The following is a 20,284-nucleotide window of genomic DNA, read 5'->3' on the forward strand; positions in this document are numbered from 1 at the left end:
GATGACGAGGACGGCCGAATGGTCATCAGTCTAACGGCACAACGCAGTTGCTGCTTGAGGTCCACGGATCGTCCAGGGTCTTGTTCCGGACACCAGTCGCATGCTGAAGTGTTCGGTTTCTGGGGACACCTGAGTTGCCCGCTACCAGTTCCGAGAGAAAGAACGTTGTATATCAGCCGACGCCGGGTCGTAGCCTCGAACCGGTGTCGTTTCCATCAAAAAAGGGATCGTAGGGATCGAGGCGAGGAAAGGAGCGACTGAAATGGAAGCGAGAGCGGGCAGTGATGCCTGGAGGAAGTGGCAGAGATACCAGATCTCTGCAGGTCGGTGGAGACTGCGATTCTAAGGAGCGACAAAAGGCATGCGAGTGGTGGCAGCATGCAGCGTTGGCGTCAGCAAACTGACGTGTTGTAGCTTGGAGGAGGATCCCATAAGTCAATTCCCATTTCTAAGCCGGGAATTTTAGGGGCTGGCGCTTGTTTCTGGGCCTGGAACAATTGGTTCTTGACCAGCCTGCTTAAAAGCGGTCTGTTTGTATTGTTTCTATCTTTTTCTGGTCAGTAACTCGGTTTTAATCATGTCTTAAGGCAAATAAAGACCCTTTTTATTGGAATTCACTCTCCCTTGCCGCAGCCCTGCAGCCCTGCAGCTCACCTTTGGCCTTGTAATCTAGTTACCCAATATAGTAGCTCGGGCAAATCCGTCTTGGCGCCAAGTCACGTGTCATGCAACTAATCGTCTGTGGGTTAGCGTGGCCGATTTCCGAGGTTGGGACTTTGCGCATCCTCCGAGATCGCCCCCAGCCACTCTCCACTGAGCCGGCCAGCTGGAACATATCCACATGCTGGCACTTGGATCAGCCCACAGCCTCACAGCGCCTCTGTTCTTAGGGTTCGGATTGTATCGGATGATGAAAGAATCGATCGATACCGCCCTCGGGATGTGTTCTTGATTCGGCCTTCCAAGCATTCGACAAGCAACTGAAGTTTATCCAGGCAGGTCGCCTTCGGTATCCCATGGGTTGAATTCATGGCTAGATCAAAATCACCATGGATCACTCTGTTAGCGACGACCTTCGACCTCCAGACAGTACTACTGTAGCATTCTACGAGTGCTGTAGTTCTGGTCGTGCCACTATTCTGCACTAGAAAGACTTCTCTCCCGCATTGCTGACTCCCACAGAAAATATTTTGTGCATTCATTCAACAGATATCACATTTGTCAATACATAGTACTAGGACGAGGGGACCCGATCCTTTACATCGTCTACCTTCTCACTCATTCGGTCACCATGACGTCAGTCGTTGATGCAAAAGTCACGCAACAGAACTGGTCGTCGAACCTTGCGGCAACTGCATGCCCAAGTTGCCAACTCCCTGACGTTGTCATTCACTTCCGAACGCTACGAGGCGGTTCCAGTTCTCATGATCCGGGCATGGCGCAAGTATAGCTTTTCCATGCCTTCGGAGAGAACCTCCGGGGGGACAATCCACCGCAGTTCGGTAAGGAGACCTCAGAACGGCCTCCCGATTGGGACGCCCGTCGATATTTCAAAATTCATCATCGTCTTTGCTGTTATTGGCAATGATGGGATATTATCTCCAAGGGAACTCCTTGTTTTGAGCGAATGATGAAGCGGCACATGGGTACTCGTACTCGTACCCGCTCTCAATACAATGAGGGTATAATTCCGCAGTAGATTTTTTCCAATCTCCCCAGGAATATGCTTGCGGTATCCATGAGGTACCGTTTCAATTCTGCATAATAGAGGTCGAAGAGGCGAAAATCACCGACTAAAGTGCTCATGCAAATGATCAAGTCGAGAGGACAAGACCCTAGTGAGAGAAACTCCAGAATACCAGGGAAATACCACATGCATCTTCCGTCGCGCAATTCACCCCAGACCCCAGTTCCCTGGTTTGCTCCTGGGCGCATACTGAACCCACGAGTCGACTACTCGAGCCCTCCGACCCCTGGCCCTGTGGCTTGTGGCCGCCGACTGAGGTAGAATGTGCCGAAATCACGGACAGGTCTCCTTTTCAAGGATTGTGTGTGCCGGCACTCGCGTGGGTTATTTGTACGAATTCTTCTTCTCGTCACGTCCGCAAAGTCCTCATTATAAGGAAATGTTTTCATGAATACTGCCAGGCGTCCATCCGATCCCTTGATCCAAGATGTAAGTTGCGGGTTCTCTCGAGAAGTAGATCCCATCCATTGAATCAATGTCTCCCACTTAGGAAGTGTCAGTTAGTTCCTGTCGCGGAGATCGTTCTGTATCTTCGTTGCTGTCGACATCTGGCGGGGAACTGACCTGCTGTGTCAGGATTCTGCGGCGCATCGTCCATTTTATGCGAATCTGGACAATCAATTTCCAGGAGGACCTTTTCAAACTGCTGCCAATTTGTCGAAAGAAGAATATGAATCGACAGCCAGTGCGCTTGGAAGCCAATTTGGAAGACCCGACTGGCGTTCTGCTTCTCTTGATCCCATTGGGCAACCAGACAGCTAACCCTAACCTAACCTCGAGTGCGACCACTCCTTCCCTAAGGTGGTAAGTAATATTACGGAGGGGGAAAGTTTCAAAAGCAAGCTGGAAGGAGAAGAGAAAAGGGAAGCAGAGTTTGCACAATTTCCAAAACCTGCCTGCTATATACTCGTTCAGGGCACTTTAGGGCTTAAGTCCTCTCACGTGTAAGGAGTGAATATAGGAAGACGGATAAGGCTTTTAAAGTTAGTACTCAGGGGTCTTCCCCCCGACAGGCATTACCTGAACTTGGATAGTTATAGAGTTGAGCATGAAGCTTGGCCGACGAGGATCAAATAGAGGTTGTAGCTTCCTAACGTCCCAGAACGATTCTTCCCATGTTGCGGAAGTGGAAACAAGGGAGGACTGCAGAGTGATCGATGGGACATGGTATAATCTATGGTCCGTCCGTCTGTCGAGACAATGCCATATCGAAGGCATAGAAGCTCGATGAGGTTTTCCAATGTGCCACTATTTGAAACCTGTAGGAAAATCATGGCACAGGGTTGGCATATGGAGAGTGATAGGGCTATGACGTATGTAGAGAGGTCAATCCTCCAAGAGCTTGCCATGCATGCTCGTATAATATGCCAATGCATTACATGGCCGTTTTCAAGCCAGCGCCAGTTGCTGCGTGGTCCTGACAGTATAGAACGAAATAATATCTCATGCAGCCGGAAACTTCCGCCAACATGTTTGAGAAAATGCACAAAGGGGAGGCGGACGGCACATACAGTCCGCATACCACAGCAACAAAGAAGCCAACCTTGGGTTCGTCTGATAATTTCTGGGGAAGAATTGTACATATAGCTAATTCAGAGCAGAGGCTATGTCCGACGTACCATCGGATCTTTCAGCAGCAGTTCAGGAACTCGAAAATATATTCACTATTTCTTCTGCCAAACTCAACTCGATAACAGACCATTTTGTCGAGGAGTTAGAGAAGGGTAATCCTCATACTGGCGCTTCATGGTAAAATCGCTAATCAAGGCACAGGACTTACCGGTGAAGGGGCCAACATTGTGAGTCAGTGACGCTTTCTGCTCTAAGAACAAGTCAACTGATCAAGCCACAGCCGATGAACGTAACCTGGGTGTTTGGGTTTCCGACTGGCAATGAAGAAGGAGAATATGTGACACTGGACATGGGAGGCACAAATCTTCGCGTCTGCTACGTCGTCCTGACGAATCGCCGAGGCGAGTATAAGATCTTGCAGGACAAGTGCCCTTTGCCCGACGGGTTGAAAAGCGGCACGGCAGAGCAGCTGTGGGGGTTCGTGGCGGACTGTACGGGCAAGTTCCTTCGAGAAAACAACCTTGTCCATCCCGGGAAGAAGGAGAAACTTCCACTATCATTTACCTTCTCTTTCCCCGTAACACAGGCGAATATTCGATCAGGGATCCTGCAACGTTGGACTAAAGGCTTCGACGTCGACGGTGTCGAGGGACATGATGTCGTGCCTCAACTGGAGAAAGCGTTCGCAGAGAAGGTCAGCTAGCGCTCCGGGCACTTAATCAACGTTGAAAAGAAACGCTGATAGTCCCTTTTAGAATGTTCCAGTGGAAATTGTGGCGGTGGTCAATGACACAACCGGAACATTGATAGCGTCGGCATATCAGGATCCAGAGATCAAGATTGGGAGCATATTCAGCACCGGCGTGAACGCAGCATACATGGAGAGATTCAAAGCAATTCCAAAGATCAGAAGCCATAATCTCCCTGATGACACCGAGATTGCTATCAATACCGAGTATGGAGCATTCGACAACGACAAGAAAGTCCTGCCTCGCACCCGGTTTGACGATCAGATAGATCAGGAGTCAGCGCGCCCGGGCCAACAGCTGTACGAGAAGATGGTTGCGGGTCTCTATGTCGGAGAATTGCTACGTTGTGTCTTTCTGGAGCTCCATCATCGCGGACTATTGTTCCGAGGCCGAGACATAACGGCTGTCCAGGAGAAATCTGGCCTTGACAGTGCGTTCATGTCAACGGTGGAGCAAAATAATACAAAATCCATGGCTGGAATCGCAGAGGAATGCAAGAGACTTTTCGGCTTTGAGCCAGAGCTTTATGAGCTCGAGGTGATCCGTTTCCTGACCAAATTGATAGCCACTCGAGCGGCACGGTTATACGCATGTGGAATTGCCGCAGTTGCTCGCAAACAAGGTTTGGAAAGATGCCATGTGGGAGTTGATGGTTCCGTCTTTCATTGCTATGCGCATTTTCAGGAAAGGGCTGCTCAAGCGCTGAAGGAAATCATGGACTGGCCCGAAGAGGATCCGCAACGTATCACGCTGGTGTCTGCTCAGGATGGTTCCGGCGTAGGAGCAGCACTTATTGCAGCTCTGGCACTGCGGAGATCACAGTAGACAACTGTGGCTGAACAATTGGCCTCTGCACCGTTTGTCGAGATGGTGTCGGGAGCTCTTGTAGATAGATTCCTTAGGCATCAGCAGGCCGATGAGATAACTCAGCGGTTCCCTTACGAAGCATATCATTGGCCGATTTGAACTAGGTTAACCTATTTAACGCTAGTTTGGATGTCATGAATACGATAATTTTGTTGCTAACTTTATCAGGTTTAGTCTACTGCCAGTGAACGGAATCCGAGATTGAAGACGCGCAGGCGGCGCAACGCGCTCGGCATCGGATTCGCGACTTGAGAATAGGGGAAACTATTCATTTTGATCGACTTGAGGGACGGTGACATGAGGTTCAGGAGCCAGATATCCAATGTTGGCGTCTTCGCCAGTAGGTAGCCTTGTCACTTCTACATTAGGTGCATGAGGTAGTCACACTTCGCAGAGCTCACTGCGTCACTCGCGTCGCTGGGGAAGATATGTTGGATGAGACTGGAGGATGAGATCGTTCGCTTTACGATAATCCCAGATCGGGGAACGCAGGTGTGGGCGCAGCTGCCAATTGTATGGCTCTCAACCCGCTGCAAAGGGAATGCTCACTCATGGTCCCTCAACTGCAGGATGCGATTTTCGACGATAGCTACATACTGCAGTCTGCTACTGGGGTGATCAATCTGGAGGTACCGATCGGCGCACTGTCTCGTGCTCTCCGTTCTGCGAACGGGGCTACTTCTGCCCAATTGCGATTGACCACGAAGGCTGGCGTTCCTCTTCTTGCGTTGACCATTGTCACAAGCAAATGGACACCAGGACAGAATCCTCTATCTGTCGAAAGCGGCGATGCACAAGAAGGTCAGGAAGATGAGCCTCGTCCGCAGCAGCGGCCGGCAGGAGGTCCGCGCGAGCGAGAGATTGTAGTCACACAAGAGGTTCCGGTCAAAGTGTTGCATCAATCGGCGGTTGAAGGGCTGCATGAGCCGCGATGTCGAGATCCTGATGTGCATATTATCCTTCCAAGCCTGGCGCAGCTGAAAGCCATATCCGATCGCTTCACCAGGCTGGCCGCGAACAACCTCAAGTCAAGTGGAGGAATGTCAGGGTCGGGACCCAAACTGGAGCTAAGCGCCAACATGCATGGCTCATTGAAACTGGGTATTTCGGCAGACTCATTGCGCATTTCCAGCGTTTGGACTGGGCTGGTCAACCCGCCACTTGACTTGGATCAGATGTCGCCCTCGGAAATTGCCCAGCTGCCAAGTGAAAGAATGAGGGCGTTAGGTGCTGAATCCAATGGAGACAATGAAGCGGGTTGGGCAAAGGTCCGCATTGACGGAAAAGACTGGAGCCGGGTCCTTAGCGTTGGTCGGCTGAGTCCGAAAGTAGTTGCATGTAGGTACGGTCCTTCATGTGAAGTTCAACGCTTGACGTCGAACAGGCTTTTTACATGAAACTGCCCTCATCCTTTATGTTTATCTCCGAGGAGAATGGGCAGGGGACGAATCGTGTCTGACAGTAGGTGACTTCCCGCAATATCTGTTTCACCTTCTAACGAATCAGTATTACATCAATTCATATGCGCCATGAGTGGACTTGGTTTCTGTCCTCTCCAAGCAAGCTACTTCTTCAACCGGGCAGCACTCTGGTTACTTCAGCGCCCAGGCAGTCCAGCCCTGCGTACAAACTCACTTCGCTTGCTCACACCGGTGAAGGTACAACTCCAGTATCAAGACTCGGAGGAGTTGTTTGGTCGGTGGCATACAACACGCACATGTCAAACTTACGTTGACCTGGAAGCGGTGACCTGTACCATGGCCCTAACCTAGAGGGGTCTGGGTCGAGATGTTGACCTAAAAACGGGTCACCCTTACTGACTGACTGACTGATTAATCAGGGGCTGCGAACCCTAATGACGGCGAAAATCTGTTTGAAGACCATAAGAATATATGTTACCATGCATAATGGTTAACATTAGATGTTGAATGAAGCCCTTGATGAGATAGCCATCCTAGCGATTAATGGTAAGAACTCATCGAGCATGTCTATTACAAGTTTGATATTCTTCGTCTTCCAGCCAGTCAGTGTGGATTACAAGCTTCGCCATTTCGCGGCTTAATCTTCATGTATGTATCAACCCAATCGTGCAGATCAAACAGGGCTATATCGTGTGAATTCTCGATCAGTTACCAAACTTAGCTCACTGAACCATACCAAGAGTCGATACTTGTTTTTGCTGAATGTTGATCGGTATTGCTCTTCGGCAGTTCCCAACGTCCGGACCGCTGCGAAGTAATTGCTGCTTTTTGAGACCCTGAGGAGGCTAACCATAAATTACGTCCAATGCTCTCAACCTGTCTCGGAAGTAGAACCTAAATTCGAAAGAAAAGCAGCTATTTCATCAATTCGAGAGGACAAGTTTGATTCCGGGCGGTCCAGCTCCTCGATCTACTCGGCTAATCCCTGCGATAGCGCGACATCACAAGCTCAATATCCGGTTCGTCCACGGGAACAGTTTCCAAGTCGACCTGGTTTTTGGAAAATGACAACGCTCAAAACCCAGAATGACTGGCCGGCTAATGATCCAGTGCTCGCATTCTGCCAGATGATTGCCTAATACTTTTCCTTCGCGAAAAGAATGTCTAACCTGTCAAAGTGACGTTGTGGTCAGACGTCATTGTTACGTCCAGCAAACAATGTCACTTCCTTGCGTGACTAGCACCACCCTAACATATTAACATGGCCTGATCAGTGTCATATATGAAAATATTCCATCAATTGGTATATTGATGCTTATTGAGCAACATTGCGTTTCTTTCAGTCTGAATGGAATCTCAAGCAACTGAAAGAATGACCACTTCGGTAACGGAAGGCTTGACCAAGGTCCAAGGAGCCGTCAGGTCCGCTGTGTCAAACAAGAAAATCAGTGATCTTGCCAGGGACACTGGCGACGTCCATGAGAAGACCAAATTCACCAGCGACCATGGTGTTCCGATCAGCAACACTGATCACTGGCTCAAAGTGGTCTCGGATGATCGAGGTGGACCGAGTGTATTGGAGGACCAATTTGCGCGAGAAAAGGTTCGACTTTCGCTTTCTTATCCCAACATTAACTATTGACATTTGTTTGTTAGATCCATCGATTCGACCACGAGCGCATTCCCGAGCGCGTTGTCCATGCCCGTGGAACGGGTGCATTTGGTCACTTCCGGTTGAAGGAAAGCGCCGAGGATGTGACCTATGCCGGTGTACTCACGGACACGTCACGGATTACCCCAGTGTTTGTTCGCTTCTCGACTGTACAAGGCAGTCGGGGCAGTGCAGACACAGTGCGCGATGTCCGCGGGTTTGCGACCAAGTTCTACACCGACGAAGGGATCTGGGATTTGGTTGGGAATAATATTCCTGTTTTCTTCATTCAGGATGCGATGAAGTTTCCAGATTTCGGTACGTATTTGGTCAACCCCTAATATTGATGTGTTTCAGCGGAAATTCTGATTGTCGACTTCAGTGCATGCCGTCAAGCCTGAACCTCACAATGAAGTCCCCCAAGCGCAGACCGCTCACAACAACTTCTGGGATTTCGAATATCTTCATACTGAGTCAACGCATATGTTCATGTGGGCCATGTCCGACCGCGCAATCCCTCGCTCGTACCGGATGATGCAGGGTTTTGGCGTCAACACGTTCAGTCTGATCAACAAAGAAGCCAAACGGCACTTTGTCAAGTTCCACTGGATTCCGCACTTGGGAGTACACTCTCTCGTCTGGGACGAGGCCTTGAAGTTGGCCGGGCAGGATCCCGACTTCCATCGCAAGGATCTCATGGAGGCCATTGATAACAAGGCCTATCCCAAGTGGGATCTCGGTATCCAGCTGATCCCCGAGGAAAAGCAGGATGATTTCGAATTCGATATCTTCGATGCCACGAAGGTTTGGCCAGAAGAGCTGGTTCCGATGCGCATTATTGGCGAGCTAGAGCTCAACCGGAACGTCGATGAGTTTTTCCCTCAGACAGAGCAGGTTGCTTTCTGCACCAGCCATGTCGTTCCAGGTATTGATTTCTCCGATGACCCCCTCCTGCAAGGGCGCAATTTCTCCTACTTCGACACACAAATTTCCCGTCTAGGAATCAACTGGGAGGAGCTTCCGATCAACCGACCCGTCTGCCCGGTCATGAACCACAACCGCGACGGCGCCATGCGACACCGCATCACCAAAGGCACCGTCAACTACTGGCCGAACCGATTCGACGCTGTTCCGCCGACCAAACCCGAAGACGGCGGCTACGTGAGCTATCCGTCAAAGGTCCAGGGCTACAAGAAGCGCGCGCTGGGACCCAAGTTCCGTGAACATTTCAGCCAGGCGCAGCTGTTCTACAACTCGTTGACCGACTACGAGAAGGAGCACGTCGCCAAGGCATTCAGCTTCGAGCTCGATCACTGCGATGACCCCGTCGTGTACGAGCGCATGGTCTCTCGCATTGCCGATATTGACCTTGCGTTGGCTCAGTGCGTGGCGGTCATGGTCGGTGCGCCCACGCCGCAGAGCGCAGGTCGCCCAAATCACGGTCGCAAATCCCGCGGCCTGTCGCAGATCGACTTTTTGCCGAAGGAGCCGACCATTGAGTCTCGCCGGATTGCGATTCTTATCGGTGACGGCTACGATCCCGTGGCATTCAATGGACTCTGCGGCGCGATCAAGGCGGCGGGCGCGTTGCCGTTTGTCATCGGCACCAAACGCCAGCCCATCCTTCCGGAGGGCGCGAAGGAGCATTCCAAGGGGACGGTTCCAGCGCACCACTTTGATGGACAACGCTCAACCATGTTCGACGCGACATTCATTCCCGGTGGATCGCATATCCAGATTCTGAAGCAGAACAACCAGGTCCGGTACTGGATCGCAGAAAGCTTCGGCCATCTCAAAGCGATTGGCGCTACGGGCGAGGCTGTCGACTTGGTGCGTTCGGTGCTCAGTGACGTCACACAGCTGTACTTCTCGCAGGATAATGAGGTTATGGAGTCCTACGGCGTGGTGACGGCGCGCACGGATCTCAAACCGGAAAGCTTCAAGGAAACCATCAAGTTGGTCAAGGAGGCCAAGGATTTTGTTGGAAAATTCTTCTACGAGATTGCGCAACATCGCAATTACAAGCGGGAATTGGACGGCCTGGCAAAGGTGGTGCCATTCTAGGCAGGTTTTCCTTTTTATCTTCATGACTCCTCCGTACTATGGTCGAAATAGTTGTCTAGTCCAGGAATCAGGTAGTTCATAATAAGTAATTTGTGCTCGAGGTCATGACGCCGATTATGTTCCGCCCCTCGGTACCTTGCATCGTAGACGACTACTAAGGCACGACTCGGATGTGGCGTTCTTGTCAACTGTCATCATCTGCCCGATCCATCACAACACCAACTACTCGTAATCTGTCACACCTATCATCTCCTTCTTCAACGCCCCAATTTCATCTGGATCCGCAACCCCGCTCTTCCCATCAACAATCGCACTTGAATGCAACCACTTTGCGCCCGTGGCGTCGAGCAATAACCGTGCATTCGCCGACCGCACGCCGCCCCCAACAATAATCTCAATCCGCTTGCGCCCCCGCACAGATGGAGCCGACCCATCATCCGCCACTGTCGCCTTCACCAACCCCGCGATTCGGCCCCGTCCTTCCATCGCGCCACCGCCGCCGATTGTACCAGATGTTAGAATCCCCACGAATCCTGCCGTAGCAACGTCGTCGATGGCCCGAGCGTCGTTTTTAATGGGCCGCAGAGAGAGAAGTTGGTCGAACGCTCGGTGAAAGGTGCACGGATAAGGGGCGGCCGCTTCTACAAGCTGTGTGCATCGTGGCACATCGATTTCAGCGCCGTCTGGAGTGAGGATGCCAAAGACGAATCCTCCATGAACGGTAATTCCCTCGAGAATAGGATGTGTTCGTAGGGCATCGAAGCGTGATTTGAATGTCTCGATCGAATCGAGCATGGTCTGGAACTCTGGATCGGTGTAGACGAAGTCGCCTCCGCGCGGTCGGATCATTATCCGGATATTGATTGTTCGTGAAGACTTGCCATCGGACGACGTATTGTTAGATGTAGTCGTAGTCAGATGGGCGATGACTTGATCAAAGGTCGTTATGGACGGTGTCGTGCCGCCGGCGGCTTGCGAGTCTTCGGCACAGAGCTCAATGCGGTCAGCATTATTGTCGGCGGCGATAATGGCGGAGCGCGCGCCAAAGCAGGCGATTTCGAGATAGGGCATTTGCGGATGTCGTTATGATTGTCGCTAGAGATGGGCGTGTGCGCTTGGATGGGGATCCAAGGATTGAAAGAGAACGCGTTTTAGTGTAGTCTAGCTGGAGTCACCTTTACTCGAATGCCCTTGACATCGCTACTGGCATGTTCTCGCGAATGAGTGCAAGATGCGACAAAACCATCACATTTGATATCCAGACCCTTCCTATATCACAACCCAGAGCCAGAGTGAATGATTAGATAGTACCGTAATATGCATGCAATGCAGAAATATATACAACAAGAAAAAGGATGAGGATGATGATGATGACGATGATGATGCATCCAAGACAAAGGAAAAAACGCCTTCTTATGCCCATCTCCATCCCACCGATGCAGCACGCTGCGGAGAATTAGCGTGCGGGTCAACCAAAAGAGGCTGTGATGCCGAAGTGCTCACATTCAAGTCGGCTGGACTGCTACGCCCCGGGATCGGCGAATTAGTACGTCTCTGCTCCTCGCGCTGCTTCTTTCGCCGGCTGATTAGCAGCCGCTCCGCCGCTGTGGGGTTGATCGTGTCGCCCATGTCCGTGATCTTCAGTGCCCATTTGGCATCTTGCTCGGAAAATCCCAGCTCGTGCACGAGACGGTGCATCGCCTTGTCGACAGGGTCAATGAACTCCGGCTCCAGCGGCGGCTGCTGTTGCTGCGAGAGCGTCTCCTGCGACGATCGTGCGCTTTCGTTCAGATCAAGGGACGTGTTGCCGGTTCGGCGGCCAGTGGCGCTGCTACGCCCGGACTCGGTCGATAGGTTGGTGAATCGCGACTGGTAGACGCGCGACACGGCGTCGCGGAGGAACGATGACCGGCTCGCTCCAAACTCCAGGGGTTCCCATTGCGTGAGTCCCATCTTCTGCGCCTTGGCGAACATCGACTTGGGCGTATCTGTGGGGCACATGGAGATCATGCTGATCAGGGCCGATGGTCCCAGAGACAAGACGTAGTACATCCATTCTTCCAGGAGGACTGACTCCTTGTCCGTATCTCCTTCCTCGACGTCTAGTACATCGAAGATACCCACGGCGCGCGCTTCGGCGCATTCGCCGAGTACTGGTTGCAGTAGCGCCCCGAAGCAGTTCCAAATCTCTGTCATATCGTACAATTGGCTCGGGGTCAGACCGGAGCCATTGCCCTTGCCGAAACCCGGCGGCGGATCGAACAGAACATTGTTCATGCTGAAAAATGGCTCCGTGATCAGCACCGTCGCCCCTGATTTCTGCTTGGCTGCCAAAGGACCGCCGTTGAGCCAATCAGTCTGTCCGTCCAGGTTAGCCTCGCGATTCTTTCCGCAGCCAAAGATGCGGCAGAAAGTCCAGATGCGCCAGAGTGCCTCATCGATCTCGGCGGCGCGTTTCTCGTCCGTGCCGGCAAGGCCGCGAATCGTCTCCGGCCGGATAAATGACGAACACCGGGTGAGAATCAACGACTTGAGCTTGACCAGTGTGAAGATGTCGCGTGCATGATGTCGCAAGTAGGACTCAGGAGTGTATTCTGGTACCGGGGCGTCCGGCTCGGTGATATGGCGCCACTCGTTGGGCCAGGGCGGGCTCATTTCGCGCAATTCCCAGGCCGCCGGGCTCATGCAAAACATGGCATTCTTCATCAACCGCAGCTCGTGGGCCTTGAACAGCCGATATGTTTGCCGGTTAATCAGGGCCAGATTGAATAGATCGTCAAGAGTATTCGCGCGCTCCAGCAAGGCCAACAGCACATCATCGGTGACGTCCTTTGGCATTGGAATCCTCACGGGCTGCTCCGGCTGGGGTTCGTCCGTCTCAGCCATTTTTCCGCTGCCATCAAGCTCGTAGAGTTCGACATGTCGCTGTGGCTCCATTGATGCTTCCGGACTTTCTAGAGTCTTTGGCTTCTCGGTCTCCTCGCTCGGATGAGAAGGCAGCGTCGTGGCCGTCTTGATGTTAGTCGAGTCGTCGGCGACTTCTTCCTGCGACTCCGCCGTGGTGTGAAATCCAATCACGATCTTCTCGCCATCAATCGATCGACGATCGGATTCGTGGCCATCGTCCGTAGAATGAGTGTTTGACGGCAGAGTGGGGGAGGTGACCACGCCGGCATTGTCCGCCGGCTTTGGTGATGAGGGTGCACTATCCCTGCGTAGTTCATTATTTTGGGTCTGGACCTGCGCCGGCGGCGAAGGAGGGCGGATCTGCGTCAAGCGTTCATTGTTTATCGTAGGAATGCGGCCGGTGGTCATCAAAGGAATGCCCAGCCGGCTGGCCGCTTTCAGTGGATACAGCGTGGCCCACTCATCCTGCTCTTTGTCCTTTGTCTCATCCTCGTCGTCGTCCTCTCGCAGTGCCCGCGAAATCTCCGCGCTAAGATAGCGCTCAAGGTTTCGCGCCAGATTTTCGCGATCCTCGGCCTGTTTTGCCTCGTCGATCTTTGTAGTCGACCGGTGCTTTTTTCGGGTGAGAAAACGGAAGCCAATCTTTCGCGTACTGCCCTTCGCCGACGCTGCGGGCGTGGGTTGCTTCAGAAGAGCGGGCATCGTATTGGCGCTGGAATGTTTTTGTAGAGTAGGCATCGTACTAGAGACCGACTGGTGTCGTAGCGCTGGCATGGTGTTTGCTGTTGACTGCTTGTGGAGAGGCGTCATTGTATCTGTTGTTGTATTCTTGTGCATGGGAGACATGGGTCTATCCATTGTCGATTGCTTCTGAGAATTTGACTGTGATTTGGTGTCTGCCGTGGATTGCTTCTGGGGCGGGGCCTGAATATCAGACTCCGACTGCTGCTTCTGGACGGGCGACGTGTTGCCGGGGTTCGGCTTGTTCGACTTGGACTGGGACTGATCAGTCCGCTTGAGTGTGGGGGTGCGCTGCTGTTGCTGCTTGTTGGTCGACTGCTTGGTGTTTTTCGATGCGGATGTCGGCGAGCGAGACGTCCCCGATGACTGCTGTTTGGTTGATTTCTTCTTTTTGAGTTCCAAGGCCGGAACCGTATCTCGCTGTTGTGTATCGCCACGACGCGACGACGGCCGTCGCGTTGACGGCCGTCGCTTTGATGGTGACCTTTTAGCCTCGTTGGACATCATGTCTAGCTTGTCCATAATTTCCTCGGTCGCCTTAGACAGGGTCAACCCAGGCTCCGTTGAAGGCCACATCGTGACCTGCGAACTAGCATCGTCCTTGTTGTTGACATTGAATTTTGAGATCATGCCGTCGACGATTCGCGTGGGCGACAGGTCTCGCACGGATGGAACGTAAACCGAATCCAGCAACGGGACCGAAGGCAGAGGCTTGGTTGTAATCGGCGAACTTCGTTGCTGTGCGCGCCTAGGCGACGAATGCACGCTGGCGCTTCCATCGGCGTCATCAAACACACCGGCTTCCACTGGGTCAACAATGGAGTAGAAATTTGAACTGGCCTTGTCTGGCGATGGCGGCTCGTCGGCAGCGTCTCGTGAACACAGACTAGATCGCGATGAGGACGAAGAGTGGGTGTAGCAAGACGATCTTTGATCCCAGACTTCCTCGTTGATGTCATCGGCAGACGACGACGACGTTGATGTGGTGAGCCCGGGCTCTGTCAATTTCCCGCTATCTACGCTGTCCGTTGCATGGTGCTGTGCGGGTTGCTCATCGCTCAAGGAAGCACGCAAATTGGACAAATCCTCGCTCAAGTGAGACCGCCGGACCGGCCCCGTTGTCTGTCCTTGTTCTTGATGTCCCTGCTCCTGTTCCTGGTCCTGCTCGCGGCCGGAATCAGAGTCGGAGGAGGTGTCGTCCCTCTGCTCCTGCTCGGACAAGGCCCCATTCGCGTGCTTGACCTCATGTCCATGCTTCAACGTTTTCTCCTTCTTATTCACCAAGCGATCGAGAGCGGTTTCGGACATGGAAAACCGATCAGTGAAAGGATTGCTGGGAATTCCCAATTTTCGTTTCCGAAGGGCGCTGTGGTTGAGCAGTGAAGCTCGAATGGAGTTATCAGCGGTAGGCATGTTGACATCGTCCAACGTTCCGACAACAGTGACCTTGCCGACATGTTTTTTGGACCTCCCCTTCGGAAACATGGCTGTCAAGCTCGACATGACTTGGAATGAACTTCTGGAGCCGGATCTGGAATGGCGGGCGTCAGTCATGATGGCCGTTGTCTCCCGACGAATAACACAGCAGCAGCAAGTTATTTAGGGTTCGAACAGACAACGGATTCTGCCCTTGTCAATGCTGACCGTGCATGGTCATGGCCATGTACAGCACATAGGGCGAAGTCAGTGCAAGAAAGAAAATCGAGCAGTTTGGGAACTGTAGGCGATAATTATCGGAGACCGAAGCGAAGTAAAGAGACGCAGGTGATGCGGTCGGAGCAGTGCGTTCAACGGTTTTGGCCCCATTCGTATAGGCGCGAACGGTCTGCACCAAGCCCGCGAATTGGGGGCGTTTTTCTTTTTGACCCCGAAGTCAACCCTAAAAAGTTTCCGACGATCCCCAGACTCTCAAAGAATCATTATCTCTCAATTGATCTTACTTGGTGTGCAGAAGATCACACTCTCTGTGCCAAAGAAAGGACAAAATTCTCATCGTCATCCCATATTTGTCTGCGTCGCATCTCGTGGCTGAGATCATTATCAGGGGATAATCACGGACCCCTGAGAGGCCGAAATCCATATTAATTTAGTTACTAGTCATTCTCTTTCCTGCCCTTCTGGTTCAGCTCCTTCAGCACATCCTCGTTCTAGTAGTGGTAAACTACAAGTAGCCGGAGTAAAACGACAGGGGAACTCTTAGCGCGGCCACTCCAACACACCAGTCCGGGACAAGCTTCTCCATCTGACCCAGGTAAAGGGTATGATGTCCACTACCTTGTCGACTACACAAAGGAATTGTTATATCATCGATTCATTGTTTGTTGACGCCACACAAGCTGGCCGCCGCTGATCTGACCATCAATCCATCATTCTACCCTCCGACGGAGCGATTTTATCCAACCGACCGGTCACAATGCGAACCATATTTAAGAGAATGGAAGCAAAATGTTTCTTTGACTCTTGTCCACCGGAAAATGTTATGTATCTGTTGGAGTGGAGTGGGAGACTGTCATGTTGTTCTTGGCCTTCTGCCCCCAGAAATTACTATCCACAAGGACCCCAATTCTCCTCTTTTTGCTGTTTTGGGGTGGCTGTTGTCAACGTTGCTTTCTCCGGCCAAGGCACCGATGGGGCCTGGGTGGCTTCTAGCGTGCAGGGCATTGGCCAGTCTCCGCCTGAGCTCTGATCTTTGGTCTTTGTTGGTGTTAAAGGCTCTTTAGCTCCTCCGTTGATACCTTTAAATCCTTTAGAGCAGAGTTTAAACCGAACAGCATCCAATCGGGAGCGACAAAATATTCAACTCGTTGTTGTGATGAGCTCATGAACTGCCGTCATGCGTCAACGGCGTTGGGATTTTCATTGTAAAGAGCAAAATTAAGGTGCTTTGAACACAAAGAGTTGATTGCTGCTAGAGCTGCTCCGATGAGCTCACACTGTCCGCTCTGAATTGCGTGGATTGATAAACGAATAATGATTACCCTATATGGAAGTAGGTAACTTTATGCACTTCAGCCACTCCTCAGTCAAGCCCTCAACTGAGATTTGAGACATGAAGAGGCCAAATTCCCACGCGCCAATGGCATCGCTCTGCTGCATGGTGGCAAGCCTTGGCCCGAAGTTTAATGGATTGCTATGGATCAAGCTTTTCCTAATTCAATTGTATTTAATCTTGGCTATTGCTGAAATTGACCAATTAAATTGTGCAAATGTTGCACTAAACTTGACCGCCTACTATATTTGACTACCACCTTGGCGATCAGGTTCATGGACCGAACTCTCTTCCGAAGGTCCGGTTAAACGGCTGGAGCTCCGGGCCCTATGGGAGCAATCATGTTCTTGACTTTAATTGAGGGCAATCAATGCATTTCATCAGAAGATTCATATATAGGATTCATATCCCAAGAGAAACGCCTACATACAAATTAGCCCGGCGCTTCAGAGAGGCTTTTGCCGGGGACAAATTTAGTAAAACAGCATGCGACCAAGTGTCCATTTCTCCGTCCGTCCGTCGGCCGGCGCCCTTGCCAACCTGTCCGGCCGTGCACCGGTTCATCCGCCATCGGCTCTCCGCGCGGAGGATAAGGGGGGCACCGCGGGTCGGTGAGCGGATTGCGGGTGTCCCGTGCTTTTGCTTAGTCACGTCAGATCGATCCTCATCCACGTGGTTGTCAAGGATATAGATGAGTGGGAAATAGGTCGTTTATCGAGCCGTGCAATCTAGATGTAACGGTACCTTCGTACCTCTAGTTACTTATTCGACAATTCCAAGGGCTTCAAACGCCGGATATCTTCGTTTTCTTCTCCGGGTCTCCGGAAAGCACTGAGCCATTGACGATACTGTTCCTGATGCCGTGAACTTTCGAGCTGATGAGTGACTGTCGCAGGAAGTTTCCGCACACGGAAGTATTCACGCTCGAAACCACAGCCAAATTCTGAAACCAACATGTGCACGTTGTTTCGAACATACAGCAGCTGCTTTCACCATGTCGTATTCGTCGGATTGCACTTAGAGTAGCACTCCGTAAGTACCTACCCAAATATGCACAGGCGTCTGCTCTTGTAGCTATTTGGACAGCCGCAAATGCCGGTACCCGTGCGTCTTTGGAGCACGGTACGCCGTTGCACATTTTACGATATTACGTCATAAATCACCAATTTAGTACATAGTTACCTATTTAGGATACACTTACAAATTCCTTACCAGATGGGGAATGCGTCTGTCAGCCGAGCGGCAATTCGCGGAGAAGACGTACTCCTAGCCGACGCCAGCCGATATCTTATCCGGTGCGCAGCGGCATCCTGCATGTAGTTCCCCATCATGATGTCGATATGAACTTGATGTTTACACATCAGGTCCTTTTTAATCGACAGCTGACGATGTCGTTCTTTATTCGGCGCTCTATTCCGCGAAGCCTTCGGCCGCCTCGCGGCAGCCCGTCCGGGGTACGATGGAACACCACCATCTCACAACGGCCCGGAGCCGACCAGTACGTTCAATCGATTCTTGCAGCTAAACTGAGTGGCTCTGACATACAGAATGAATTAGTGTTCGATTTCCGGGCGCCGTAAATAGCAAGTTTACTTCCCAGCTGAACTTCTCCCGACCATCGACGTTCGAGGCCATGCCGACTTATCGCGTCATGGACTCGGACGGCGAGATTGTTGATAAGACGCGTGGGGCGCCAGATGTGTCTGATGAGGAAGTTTTGACGTGGTATAAGAATATGTTGACAGGTTTGGAATACTCTTCTCCCATGGCGGGGCCGAGCTGATGGAGAGTAGTCAGCATCATGGATATGATTATGTTTGAAGCTCAACGACAGGGCAGGTTGAGCTTCTATATGGTGGGTGACTGTGCGAGTCGATCTGTTTGGACTTTAACTGAGTTGCTGGAATCATGGAATAGGTCAACGCCGGCGAAGAAGGTATTGCCGTTGGCTCGGCCTCAGCCTTGACGGATGACGACGTAGTCTTTTGCCAGTACCGTGAGGCGGGTGTTTTACAGCAGCGTGGGTTCACACTCAAACAATTCATGAGCCAACTTTTTGCGAATAAGAACGACAGCGGAAGAGGGAGAAACATGCCCGTGCATTATGGGATGAAGCATCCTCGTGTGGTACGGCTGTCTCTGCATCCCAGAGTCGGTCACTATTCGGCTAACCCGAAACTAGTTCACGATATCATCACCTTTGGCAACTCAGATCCCACAGGCCGCTGGTGCGGCATACGCCCTGAAGCTGCAGCGACTACAGAACCCCAATCTTCCAGAACGAATTGTCGCCTGCTACTTCGGGGAAGGTGCCGCAAGCGAGGGCGATTTCCACGCTGCTCTGAACATGGCTGCTACGCGGTCATGCCCCATCGTATTTATTTGCCGCAATAATGGCTACGCCATTTCAACTCCTACGCTCGAGCAGTACCGGGGTGACGGTATCGCCAGCCGAGGTGTCGGATATGGCATAGATACTATCCGCGTGGACGGTAATGACATATTCGCCATGCGCGAAGTAACAAAGGAAGCTCGACGCATGGCTCTGTCTGATGGCGGTCGGCCCGTCCTCATCGAGGCCATGAGCTATCGCGTATCCCATCACAGCACTAGTGATGATAGCTTTGCCTACCGTGCGCGGGTAGAAGTTGAGGACTGGAAGCGCCGCGATAACCCTATTATTCGCTTGCGCAAGTGGCTCGAGAGGAAGGGGCTCTGGAACGATGAGCTGGAACAGAAGACCCGCAGCGACATTCGAGCCACTATTCTCAAGGAATTCAACGCTGCCGAGCGAGAGAAGAAGCCGCCACTCAAGGATATGTTCACGGACGTCTATGAAGAACTGACTGAGGAAGCTCAGGCACAACGGGAGGCTTTGAGGAAGCACCTGGAAAAGTATCCAGATGAGTACAACGTGAACGATTATGAAGGCGGCATCAAAGGATTGTAATGAGACCATTGTATTCATAGATAATGAATGATCAACCCGTTTTTGATTGACTACGATATTGGTTATGCAATCATGGGCCCTTGACTGGTATCATTCGAGCCGCTAACATCAACATCTACTGGAATATTTTCCTGCACCGCTGTGATCGAAGTGAATCATGCGGCACAGTAACCATTTTCCTGGGATTTGCGCCAACGTAGATTAGAATTAACTACGTATGATTGATAGAAGACTTCACATGAAAGCCGAGCTGAACATTCTTCAAAGAACGTTGAAGTACAAGGCAATATATGCGTCCAAACCCAGCAAAATGGAAACGATGGCACATGGGTATTACCGAAAATGAACTTAATTGCCTGTAGGAAACAAGGTCACTATCAGAAATGCTCAAAGAGACAGCCGCTCAGTAATCAAATAAGCGAAAGTTCCCGTTGAACAGCCGCTGTTCGTCTGCTCGCCTTCTTTTTCTGAACGGCAAATGCAGTCAGGTCTCTTGTTTCCAATGTTTTCTTGCGTGGATATAAAAGCGTTCTGAGAGCAACATGATGAGTTCGTCTAACATCTGTCATATCTCGCTATCTTCGAGCAATTTGATCATCGTTGTGATCATTTTCTCAAATTTGGCA

General features: G+C 51.5%; 6 protein-coding genes across 6 annotated transcripts; 4 read left to right on the forward strand and 2 right to left on the reverse strand.

Annotated features, from left to right (window-relative positions):
• Nucleotides 1–3,216: 3,216 nt before the first annotated feature.
• On the forward strand, nt 3,217–4,893 carry VTN49DRAFT_2533 (uncharacterized protein; the record flags this gene model as incomplete). The annotated part of the gene is made up of 5 exons (XM_069410269.1): nt 3,217–3,295; nt 3,349–3,471; nt 3,521–3,546; nt 3,600–4,013; nt 4,075–4,893. The coding sequence occupies 5 exons, from the start codon at nt 3,217–3,219 to the stop codon at nt 4,891–4,893; spliced, it is 1,461 nt and encodes a 486-aa protein (XP_069269091.1).
• A 339-nt stretch (nt 4,894–5,232) lies between these two features.
• On the forward strand, nt 5,233–6,468 carry VTN49DRAFT_2534 (uncharacterized protein; the record flags this gene model as incomplete). Its single annotated transcript, XM_069410270.1, has 5 exons — nt 5,233–5,275; nt 5,330–5,448; nt 5,505–6,273; nt 6,320–6,396; nt 6,442–6,468. The coding sequence occupies 5 exons, from the start codon at nt 5,233–5,235 to the stop codon at nt 6,466–6,468; spliced, it is 1,035 nt and encodes a 344-aa protein (XP_069269092.1).
• A 1,260-nt stretch (nt 6,469–7,728) lies between these two features.
• VTN49DRAFT_2535 (uncharacterized protein) lies at nt 7,729–10,071 on the forward strand (the record flags this gene model as incomplete). The annotated part of the gene is made up of 3 exons (XM_069410271.1): nt 7,729–7,959; nt 8,013–8,325; nt 8,390–10,071. 3 exons carry the CDS (start codon nt 7,729–7,731, stop codon nt 10,069–10,071), a joined length of 2,226 nt encoding a protein of 741 aa, XP_069269093.1.
• A 222-nt stretch (nt 10,072–10,293) lies between these two features.
• On the reverse strand, nt 10,294–11,142 carry VTN49DRAFT_2536 (uncharacterized protein; the record flags this gene model as incomplete). Its single annotated transcript, XM_069410272.1, has 1 exon — nt 10,294–11,142. The coding sequence occupies one exon, from the start codon at nt 11,140–11,142 to the stop codon at nt 10,294–10,296; it is 849 nt and encodes a 282-aa protein (XP_069269094.1).
• A 342-nt stretch (nt 11,143–11,484) lies between these two features.
• Nucleotides 11,485–15,273, reverse strand: VTN49DRAFT_2537 (uncharacterized protein; the record flags this gene model as incomplete). The annotated part of the gene is made up of 2 exons (XM_069410273.1): nt 11,485–11,517; nt 11,575–15,273. The coding sequence occupies 2 exons, from the start codon at nt 15,271–15,273 to the stop codon at nt 11,485–11,487; spliced, it is 3,732 nt and encodes a 1,243-aa protein (XP_069269095.1).
• Nucleotides 15,274–18,096: 2,823 nt separating this feature from the next.
• VTN49DRAFT_2538 (uncharacterized protein) lies at nt 18,097–19,658 on the forward strand (the record flags this gene model as incomplete). The annotated part of the gene is made up of 5 exons (XM_069410274.1): nt 18,097–18,206; nt 18,266–18,453; nt 18,502–18,563; nt 18,626–18,835; nt 18,891–19,658. 5 exons carry the CDS (start codon nt 18,097–18,099, stop codon nt 19,656–19,658), a joined length of 1,338 nt encoding a protein of 445 aa, XP_069269096.1.
• Nucleotides 19,659–20,284: the final 626 nt, after the last annotated feature.

This window comes from Thermomyces lanuginosus (genome assembly GCF_041956635.1).
Source record: "Thermomyces lanuginosus strain ATCC 200065 unplaced genomic scaffold VTN49scaffold_27, whole genome shotgun sequence".
NCBI lineage: Eukaryota > Fungi > Ascomycota > Eurotiomycetes > Eurotiales > Trichocomaceae > Thermomyces > Thermomyces lanuginosus.